At 26.5% G+C, this 12,071-nt stretch overlaps 1 protein-coding gene and 1 long non-coding RNA gene across 2 annotated transcripts; both read left to right on the top strand.

Moving 5' to 3' along the window:
- Positions 1-5,204: 5,204 nt before the first annotated feature.
- Positions 5,205-6,690, top strand: AT3G45210 (transcription initiation factor TFIID subunit (Protein of unknown function, DUF584)). Its single transcript, NM_114390.3, has one exon. It carries the CDS (start codon positions 5,446-5,448, stop codon positions 5,890-5,892), a length of 447 nt encoding a protein of 148 aa, NP_190107.1. The 5' UTR covers positions 5,205-5,445; the 3' UTR covers positions 5,893-6,690.
- Positions 6,691-7,932: 1,242 nt separating this feature from the next.
- On the top strand, positions 7,933-8,178 carry AT3G07075. The gene has a single exon (NR_141297.1). It is a non-coding gene; the product is annotated as an other RNA (long non-coding RNA).
- Positions 8,179-12,071: the final 3,893 nt, after the last annotated feature.

Here is a 12,071-nt window from a genome sequence, read left to right as displayed (position 1 = left end):
ATAAATATTGATTCAAATACAACCACCATATAACTCAATTCCAAAATAAAACCCGTTCTGTAATTTCTTTACCCGTCCCGTGATTTTTTTTTAAAGTATTAATTTTTAAAATGTAAGAATTATTTATTATATATAAAATTTTTTGCAAATTGTATCATTCTCTAATACATTTATATTTTATAGTTTAATTTTATATATAGTAACATTATACATATTACATAACTTTTTGGTTTTATATAACCTTTTCTAAATTAGGATGATTTGATATGTTTAATATTAATGGTCTTAAAAATAATAATTTAAAGTTATTTATTATATTTTACTTTTTTATTAATGTTGATTCAAAAAACCCGTCCCTCCAAATCCGTCTTGCTAAAAAGTCATTTATTTTATTAATATTAATTTTATTTATGATATGACTCTGAATTATAATCTAAAATTTTTAGCTAATAACATAGGAGTGCACCATATTTATTTAATAGGGGAATGTACCATATGACCCGAATGCACTTTTATCCAAATCCACCAAAAAAGTCTTGCAAAAATACTATAGAGATAAGAAACTATAGTCGGTTTTTATAGGTATAAGATTAGCAAATATATTAGTTAGCTTAAATTAGTTAAAGAATTCAAATTGAAAAAGTATATTACATTTTATTCGAATATAGTATCAAAACTTATATAATACAAAGATTTGATAATTTTGTAATTGTTGAATACTTTTTTTTTGTGCTAATTTTTATGTGATTAAGATTTAATTGATTTCGTATATAAAATATTAAATTGACTTATTTGTTTATAATTTGGTAACAGATAGATATTTGAATATTCAGTATATTTTGCTTCAGTTTAGGAAATCTTTGATGATCCGTCTTTAGATCCAATAAGCCCTATAATCTAGATATTAACCTGCAGTATACCGCAAGTACGCTTATATTTTAGTTAAACTAAAAACTTTTATTGTAAAGATGATTTAAAAATATATGATATTATTTTATTTGATTTTAAATGTATAGTAAACTGTGAGTTGTATATGTTTTGTTGATATTATCTATATTGTTTAGTGTTTAGAATTATACACTTGTAGTTTGATTCTTAATTTAAGAGTTTCATGTGTAGTATACCATCTTGTATTAATATCGATCTGAACCCGTCAATTCTAAGATTTTCCAGCTTGTATTAAAAATTGAATCACATCTAATATGTTATTAATTATTGTAGTATATAAGATTATAAATTTTCAATATAATATGTATGAAATTGAATAGAAATATTTCAAATTATGACCCGTTACTCAGTAGAAAGTTTTCTTAATATTATTTTTCCGCAAAAATAGAATCATATAAAGATGATAAGTGAACTATAATAATTAATAAAACATTAATATGATAATTTAGATATCAAATATAATTTGTTGATTTTAATTGGTTACTTTTTGGAAATTAATAATGTATTTCGTTTTTCTAATTAAATTAAATTAAATAAAATTTAGATATCAAATCTTATATGTTGATTTTGATTGGTTATTATTTTTAGAAATTAATAATAATTTCGTTTTTTAATTAATTTTAATTATTTAAATTAGTATTTGACTTTTTAATCCTTGAAAAGATAAATTAATTTACTCTTTAAAATTTTATTTCTAATGGCATACCTATGTAATTACTTACAAAAATTAAGGTTACATTTAAAATGTACTTCCCAAATAATATAGTAGGATTATCGCCTAATGCTTATGCTTATAATCGTTTATGCTATAATTAATTATTCGATGTACTAATTCAATGATAGCATGGAGATTTGTTTGTTATCAATTATTACTTTATTTTTTATGTTATCGTATCATAAACATGGTGTGAATATGATTTATTGCTTCAGTTCAGTTGCTTTATTCGATGTTTGTTATTAACAAATTTATATGGTGGAAATTTACTATCCATTATTCTATTATTTGGTTTAGTTGGTACGACGATAGTTTGAGTTTGTTTGGTAAGTGGAGATCTATGTTATATTATTTCATTATCATGATCTATTAGAGTGATCCATTGCTTTTGCGTATTCTCTTAATTCATGGCGTTGATAATTTATGCTTTATAATTTGTTGGTTAGATCGATTGATTCATTATAATCACCACATGCTCTATTACAAATTCAATTTGATTATAATTATTAACGCATGCTTCAGAACATATCATCTCATGCTTCATTATTGTTAATTAGCCCCTTAATGTATTTGTTGGTTTAGTAATTTACATGTTTGCTATATGAACTTTAATTAACAGTGAACTTTGGTGTTAAATCTTATTTGATGATTGACTAAACGATTCTTAATTCTTTGAAACAAAGGATTATAAAAAGGACAATGCAAATAATTATTACCAACTACATCATCTCCGTTTCAGACTCTTTAAGAGGATCCCTCCGATTAAAAGATAAGTATTTCATGCACTTATAAAGATAAGGATTTATACATGTTTGAAATTACTAAGGATTCCAAAATTATTAGTAAATCTTTAATAGTAGTTGGTATATCGTTGGTTTAACTTCGTAAACTGTTTTTAGATGTAAAATCATTTTACGCTAAAACTATACATATTTTTAGTTAAAATATTTACATTGTTTATTGAATGCTCTCGCAGAATGAATGTGAATGTAATTAAAATAAAAATAAAAATAGTTGATGTCTTATAATTTTTTAGAAGGGTATAAAATAAAATAAATGATTCAGTTTGAAAACACTATCTATATTATTAATTGGAAATCCTCAAAATAAAAAACCTTATTCTGGTAGATTAATTACGATGTAAGCCATTGCAATTTTTCCATTCAAAGACAACATAATAAAAAACGTACAAGGGTAATTTGGCAGCTTCACATATAAAAAGAAGAGTAATTTTGAAAAAATGCCTTATTTTGAGTTTTCATTTGAAAAATACCCTATTCTTTTAAAAAAATAAAAAATAATTTTGAATAAAAAAAATTAATAAATAGTCTCACTAAAAAAAATTTAAGAATAACTAAAATGATTTTAAACTTAAAATCACAACAAAAAATCCATAAATAAAAATTTGATGTAACTAATAATTTTAAAGATAATTGTTATCTTAAATATTTATAAAAAAATTTTGTCAAAAAAGTAAAAAAAAAAATAAACTTTATTAAGTGATAGAGTTTAAAATATTTTAAATACTATTTTAAATATTAAATAAAAATAAATAAAATCTTTATCTCAGAAATAGTTGAAAAAAACAATTAAGAATTCTTATCTCGATATTTTTAAAAACAATTTCTCCAAAAAAATAAATAAATAAACTTTATTAAGTGATAGACTTTCGAAAATTTTTAGATATTATTTTGTTAAATTTTAATATCTAAAATAAATAAGTCTTTATCTCAAAAATAGTTGAAATGAAAACATAATAAGAATTAAGAGCACGAAATTATTCTTATTACTTTTTTTTTTTCTAAATTTCAAATTTTGTTTTAATTTATTAAAAAAACATCTTTTATTTTAAATCTAGACAAAATTGATTTAAAATAGGAAAAGTGTATTTTCAAATAAAAACTCAAAAATAGGGTAGTTTTCAAAATCTCACTAAGAATGCGGATCCTGGTTAGCCCGGTTGGATCAAGATATACATGTATTCCGGTAAAACACGCGGATTTTGGTAACAAATCTTCGCGGATCCGATTGCATGGGTGGATATGTTTTAAATGGGCTTCGTTGATGCTGTAGTTGAGATTGGGCTTTCTCACATTGGAACTTTTGAAAGATTACTTCACTTCGAAATACGAAGGTTGGAATCCTTATTGGGCCATCATCATACTTACTATATATTCAATTCAAAGTCGGTTATTTTTTTCTTATATGGGTTGGCCTAACTAGTTAGATAGTTGGACAATAATTTACTTTGTAATAACTTTGTTCTCAATGTTTTCAATCGAAAATCGATTATAAAAATAACATAAAATCTGATTTCGCATTGAGAAAGATAATTTTGTTCCGAAAGATTTATGCCAGACACAAATTTTCAAGTTATAAAGAAAAGAAAAAAGATAGTTGGTAGGAATGTTTTTTTAAATGAAAACATTAGTTCATATTTATACTGAAAAGACATTTTAACAGAATAAATGATAATAAACAGTAGACGGTATGACAAGAAATATACAATTAAGATGCTAGCGTCACATTTATTTTGTTGAAAATGTAGACTGAATTACTTGGTTTAATAACAAAATGGAACAAAGTAAATAATTTTTTTTTGAGCAAAAGTATAATTCTTTAAATTATGTATTATTTAAATAACAAACGAAGAAGGTATCTTTAAGTTAAGTAGTTAACCATCCATTACTATAAAATTTCTTTACCAAAATTTGAATCTTATCAATTATCACATAATCTAATAATAATAACAATCTGAATAAATGTGTTTTTGTATTTATAAACGATTGCATTTTTATCTCAACTTTTCATTAAAATATTTACGGTTGTGTATTTTTATCACATTTTTTGGTTAAAATATTTATTATTATTTTTTTAGACAATTATCTTTCTCAGCTACTTTTATATCTTTCGCATTTAAATGGTTGCATCTTTTTATCGCAACATATTGTTAACAGTTTCTCTTGTATTTTTCAGTAATTTTAACTCAAATGTGATATATCTATAACTTAAATATCGATTTAGAATTTTTAAAGTGAGTTTAAAACAAAATTAATATTTAGAGCAAATTGTTCAAATCGCTGCAGAAGTGCTCCGATGAGTGCTTAGGCGGACAATTAATCGGATTTTTAGAACAAAGATTTTGAATGATATCTTCTCAATCATTTTTTTCTTTTCTTATAATCTTCGTATATTTGAAACTTACACGCCAAAGATAAAAGAAACAAATCTTAAACAAAAATCTAGGACAACCGAACTTTATTTTAACCTAGAATATTCTCCATATTATTTAGGAATCTACAAAAATAAATACTAAAGTTTAGGAAGATAATATTACTAAAAGTTTTACCATAAAAAGAAAGATATTTTACTTAAAAAAAACGTATAGAAACTTTCACTAAAAGCAACTAAGCAAACTAAAGTAAATTTATAACGACTACAGTGTAGGTTTTACGGTTTTGTTCAATCTTTCACACAAATTATTTAATTGAATTTATAAATTATTCATTAAAAATGAAATCTTTTAATTTAAAACTAAACCGTAAAACAAAAGTTTTTGAGTTTTTTTAGAATATGCTACAACAATTATACATTGACGCATGTAATATTCCTCAACCACAAACAAAAGGGCATTTATGTCATTTCATCTGACACAAACTAGAAGTTAACAAAGAGAGAAATAATCGACGAGAACATTTATAAAAGCAGAGAGACTCTTCAAAGACTTCTCTCATAAAACCAAAACTCCAAACAAAACAAAAAAAAATACTTCTTCTCCTTCAATGGCGACAGCGACGAGAAAGAGCTATTACCAACGCCCGAGTCATCGCTTCCTTCCAACAGATCGGACTTACAACGTCACCGGAGATTCAGAATTCGAGTTCGACGAGTCTGATCTATACTCTAACCGCTCCGATTCGCCTGAATTTCGTCGGAAACTCATCACATCAAACCGTAAATCGTCTCCGGCAACCGTAACCACCACTACAGTAGCTTCTTCACTTCCGATGAACGTACAGAACTGGTCTAAGATTCTCGGGAAAGAGAATCGGAAAAGCATCGAAAACGATGACGATGGCGGCGAAGGAAAATTGCCGCCGCATGAGTATTTGGCGAAGACGAGAATGGCTTCGTTCTCTGTGCATGAAGGAATTGGGAGGACATTGAAAGGAAGAGATATGAGTAGGGTGAGAAATGCAATTTTGGAAAAGACTGGGTTCTTAGATTAATTTTTAAAAAGTATAATTCTCTTTTTTTTGGGGGGGTTTAGTTTTCTTATAATAACAATTTTTACTAAATAACTTTTGAGAAGAAGAAGCATATAATATTTTCTAGATTATGCCTTCTTTTACTAAATAAAGTTTTAATGTTGAGCATTTGAGATTATAAAATTAGTACTGTAACTAACTATTGTACTGCTACCAAATTCCAAATCGGGAAAATTTGTACTTAACAAAAGTTGTGGGGTTACTTTAGTAACAAAGAAAACTTGTGGGTAAAATTGGAATATAATAGGAAATAGGGACAAACAGATTGATTATTGGTGGGGTTTTTGGGTTTGATGTGGGTGGGGTTGGTAAGCAAAGTAGAGGTTACAATTACATGAAAGTGACTGATTTATTTTTGTTCATGATTTATTCTCAATTAATAAAAATTTAAGATATTTTATGCATTTTTCTGTGATAAACAAAATTAATAATTTAGAGCAGACAATTTCATCAAAGTTTGTTTGACATCTGCATTGTCCACGAGTGAGAGCATTTAAAATTGAATGTTGACCATTTTCTCAATTTTGCATATTTTTGTATGTATATATTGAAATTGATAAGAAGTGTGGATGTAAATGAAATTGAGTATTTAATTTGAGAACCAAAAGTTGTGGAATAGAAATGATGTGATCATGGGTTTGTTGTTGAGGTAGCAAAGGGGCATGCAATTTATGTGATTTTGAGGATTTATGATTACATTAGAGAAAATACTCAAGCTAGTGTTTCTACTTTTTGTATAGGATATATTTCCACTTAATTAAAAAAAAAAAGTGAGGGGCTAAATAAAGGGTAAAGATTAAAAAAGTTTAATTGAATAAATCATAAAAGTTCTTTTTTCCTCGAAAAATATTTGGTTCACCCCCTAGTGGTGAACCCTTATATTTATCTCTTTTATTTTACCCAATTAAAATCTAACACCTAATAATAATAAAAAGAATTTAATTTAATTATAAAATCTAATTTGCCATTAAAACAAAATTATGTATCGGTTTGGATTTTTTAGAAAATGTCAAGGTTTAGATTTTATGATTAAACGAGGTTAAATATCGGTTTGGGTTTAGAAAGTACGATTAGGGTTTAGATTTTATGATTAAACGGGTTAAAATTGGTTTAGGTTTATAAACAGATTTAGATTTTACAATTAACGAGGTTAAATGTCAGTTTGGGTTTAGAAATACGATTAGGGTTTAGTTTTTTTTTACGATTAAACGAGTTTAAATGGCGGTTTATGTTTACAAAGGAGAATTAGGGTTTATATTTTGTAATTAAACAAGGTTATATATCGGTTTAAATTTATAATTATAGCTTTAATTTATTATGTAATTTAAGTAGGATTTGACATGGCATGTTTTATTGATTAATGCAAAAGGAGGTGAATAAAGGAGTGAACCCAAGTTTCGTTCTTTTTCGTCGAAAAGAAACTATTATTGCTTTGACTAAATTATAAAATATAAGAAATGAAGATGAATTAACAAAAAATTTACATGTTTGTAATTTTTTTTCCTTTTTTTTACATGTTTGTAATATATTTTTTTTTTTTTTTTGCATGTTAGTAATTTACTATGCATATTATGTTTTAGGCCATATAATCAATATCTAATCACGCCTTTTCCGACCAAAAACAACATCCAATCCTCCTTTTTCTTTAGAGAATTTCATTTATATTGTCTCTTCCAAATAATGCCATCATACGAAATAGATTGCACCTTCAAATAAATCATCTTGGCTAAGACTTAGAACTCCAACATTTCTTCGAAACCTCGACTTCTATCTACTCATGTTGATATCTTCTAAATTGAGCGTCCAAACATGTTTTGGGAGGAAAAAACTCAATTTGTCAACTTGACGATATTATACATATATATAGTTTTTTTAAATGTCCAATTCCATTTTGTAACTATGTCCCCATTATTCAATGTACAACAAAACAAATCATTGCTTTTAGATGTGGCCACTAACCACTTTCACTAACAATCAAAGATTAATTTTTGGTGCTAAAGTGCTGCGTAAGCACCCTTCCATTATCCATATAAATCATATTATAATATTTCTCTATATAACACAAATATAGAGAAATTTCTTATATCACATGTAGCAAAAACAAATTTCTTATAGTTAAACGGTCTTCAACTTCTGTCGATAGTTGCAAATAGCCTAGTGTTATTACATAAGTTGATATCTTGAACATCCATGGTTCGACCTAGTTATAAATTCTATATAGAATGGTCCAAAGTGAGACCCTCCCAAAAATAAAACATAAATAAATTTTTGATCAAATAAACTATTCAAAAATAGAATATTGATGTTAATAGATTTTTAAACTATAATATAGAATCGATATTGTACGTATATATTTGTAGACAATTGATCCAATGTTTTGTTTGATAGAATCTTGCATATTATATTTTTAAAAATATGTTAGAATGTAGAGACAAACACAATTCCACAAGATTTGGATTCTCAAAACCTTCACTACAAATCTTTTTATGATCTTACTGATTCACATATTAACACGACATCAAAACAATCATCGACTCGACATTGACCAATGTCTAGTTTCTATGCTTCATCATGTTGATCGTTGAACGTTGTTCCACCGAACACGCTATAGGTTACAAATAAAATTGACACTCAGTATAAACCATTAGGGATAGGTCATAGAAATAAAGTGGATAATAGTATAGAAATTAAACTAGTTACCACACTTTGATAAAAATACGTATCATTTGTTTCTCATGACTTAGACTTAGTCATGTCAGCTTCAACTTCCAATGATGAATGAAACTGAAAGCATTATTTGCTTTGGTTTTCACTGGACAAAGATCGACTCTTAGAATACCGAGAGGCCACTTTTTTAGTTTAAAGGACATTATGGGTATGGTCAATGCTTTGGTCCTCAGTATAACAACCATATCTTGATACATAATTCTAACAATTTCACATAAACTGGTTTTCTGATAAGAACAATTCACAGTTTGATGAAATAAAATATGTACTAGGATTTAACCCATGGTACACCACGGGGCAAATGTTTTATTTATATATATATATATTTATATAATAATATTAAATTTTATTGTTTTTAATTTAGTATTAAAGTTATATAATTTTATATTTATATTGTGACTAAAAAAATTGGTGATGATAGAATAAGAAAATAAATATTTAACATGTGTTATATCAATCTAAACCCGTCTCGCTATATTTCATATCAATCCAAACCCGTCTCGCTATATTTTTCATTTCATGATATTTTAATTTTTAATAAGTTTAAATATTAATAATTTTTTATAAAGTTAAAATATATCAATAATATTTAAAAATAAAAATTGTTTTTGACTTTAATGTGATGACATTTTTTGTAAATTCTTACTTTATAACACAAAAGTATTTTAAAAAGGTACTTTAATTTTTTAATATGTATATAATGCTATTTTTTGATAGTTATTATATATAAATATTTAGTTTAATCATAATTTGGGATTGATATACTTGTGTTTTTTACTAACTTTTTTATTATTTTAATAGCCTAAATTTGGGCATTTTGTTAACATTATTTGAGTCAGCAATATCAGCTTAATACATGTCCAATTTATTTTACCAAAAAAAGAACAAAATTTAATAAAAATAAGAAAAGAAAATTTTAGGTAGTGATAATTATTTTGTACAATTGCAAATTTAAAACGAAACATGTGGATTTGGAAATAATTATTGTTTCAAAATTTTAAAATGTTACGTAATTAATTTTTCAAAAGAAAATATTGACGCATATATTGTAATATAAGGTTTGATTTATTTTATTAACTGAAAATAAATGATTTAAAAGGAAAAATTTTCGTGATTATTGCTAATTGATCCCTTAAAAGGAATGTTAGTGTGTAGTATATTGTAGTTTAGATTTGGAAAGATTTAATTATTTTTGTGATTTTTTCTTTTAGTTTCCTAAATTTTAGTAACATAATCGATTTTATATTTAGATTTAAAAATAAGTTTGTTAAAACATTAAATGTTAGTGGCATGACATTGTAAATAAGTTCCAACTTAAGGAATTATTTGCTAAAATGGCTGCAAAAATGTATATGTAGATGTATCTCTGTGTATATACACAACGTCGTTAGATCAACGGTCCATATCAGTTCTTAAAATAGAACCGAATTTTAACATCCAATTATGACTAGTTTTGAAATTCGTCCGTTAGGAAATTTGCATATTATTAATACAAATTTCATTTTAATAATCTGATCTTATAAATCATTAGAACTTTATACATGGTCTTGCTATAATATTAAGTGAAAAATACAAGTTGGAAAAAATTAATTACAAATAAAACATGAAGTTGATTGTCGTCTATTTTATTGTTTTCACTTCCATTATGCAGGACCGCTCAAAGTGTTTTGTTATCTAAAGCAAATTAAGCCCATTAACAAACATATTTATTAAATAAATAAATAAACTTTATGGCCATCCAAGGATTCGAACTCAAGACCAACTAGTTCAAGAACTCAAGTTCTTTTGGTTCTTCAAAATTATATATAACCAAAGAGTCTCAAAAGCATAAAGAAAACTGAATCCTTGAGGCTTTAAGCCTTTTAAGAGGGCCTAGACTTTGTCCCTAAATGTTCAAATCTTTGAAGTAACTATACAAAAAATACAAGCAAAAGTTCTCTACTGCTGTTAGAGTGGGAGAATCCGAAAGTTTACTAAAATAGATAAAATTAATTAGAAATTGAATAGCTCATAAAAAAGTTATTGTGCAAAAAATGTAAAAGATTAAAGAGATTTACCTTATCACTGAAAACACAAATGGATTCTTAGAATAATTTCATATAAGATGGAGAAAATACTTCTCTTCTTCTCACTAGACGAATTTATATATGAATCTATCTTCATGAAAACTCACCACATAGGCTAATGGGCTAATATTTTGTACAATGATTGGATTCCACATAGGCTGAAGTTTGGTTTGAGATTCTCTCAGTTATCCATAAAAGAAAAAATCACATTTCGAAGGTTTTTACCATATAATATTTTCGAATCAATACTAACATCGTTAACTTAAGCTAATCGACGTTACGATCATTTTACTTTTTCAGAAATGTTTTTGTAAGATTTTTGCAAAAGAATATATCACTATTAGTAGGGAAAATGGTCAAAATCAACCTAGATTATTTGTTGGCGATTTTTTCATACCTAAACTATAATATTGAGTATATATCAACCTAAACTCATTAAAAATTCAAATTCTCAATCTACACTATATTTAAATAGCCAAAGTCAACATATGCTGAAACGATGTTAGTTGACCGCTTAAGACGATGAGTCAGCCAATACTGTGGCAATGACGGGGCATCGAAGTTCAGTAAAACAATGTCGTTTCGTGAGCTTAGGGTTCTCGAATCGAAGATTCATTGGCGATTACTTTATCGATTCTTTGATTCAAGAACCCTAAACTCACGAAACAAAGTCGTATTACTCAACTACGATGCCTTGTCATTGCCACGATGTCGGCTGATTCATCGCCGTTAAGTGATTAACTAACACCGTTTTGACATATGTTGATTTTGGCTATTTTCATATAGGTTAGGTTGGAAATTTAAATTTTTAGTGAGTTTACATTGATATTTTCCGAGTATCGTAGTTTGGGTATTAAAAAATCACCAGAAAATAGTCCGAATTGATTTTGGTTATTTTCCCACCATTAGTACGTCTGTTCATATAGCGTCCAAGTTGTTGTTAAAGAAACCGCAAAATCTCTAATGTATGTGGCCTGTTGGAAGATGAGTGAGCGAGCTCTCACGTCTGTAAGAAAACCTATTAGGAAAAGGTGAAAATGTTTACACTTATAAAAGCCCAACCCAACTTACAATATAGCCCAAATACAAATTTTAGTGAAAATTGAAATATATGATTGAGAGATTTGAGAATTTCTCCGGCTGTATTGATCTTTTAGACCGAAAGTCCAAATTTTGAAACTTTCATTGATCAATCTAACTGTGACATCTAAACTCCAAAAATGAATATTACAATGACCAATATAAAATTTTTACACAATTACGTACAAGTCTTTGTCGATAAAGAATGTTTCCATATTTGGAACCAGTAAAAATGAACGTAACGTAACACTAAGTATCGTTAGCTCA

This window comes from Arabidopsis thaliana, chromosome 3 (genome assembly GCF_000001735.4).
Source record: "Arabidopsis thaliana chromosome 3, partial sequence".
Lineage (NCBI taxonomy): Eukaryota > Viridiplantae > Streptophyta > Magnoliopsida > Brassicales > Brassicaceae > Arabidopsis > Arabidopsis thaliana.
The sequence above is the reverse complement of the archived record's forward strand: the minus strand, read 5'-3'. Positions and strand labels throughout refer to the sequence as shown.

What these genes read in the sequence shown, in the direction of transcription:
- AT3G45210 (NM_114390.3), top strand. Translation starts at nt 5,446, where the DNA reads ATGGCGACAGCGACGAGAAAGAGCTATTACCAACGCCCGAGTCATCGC.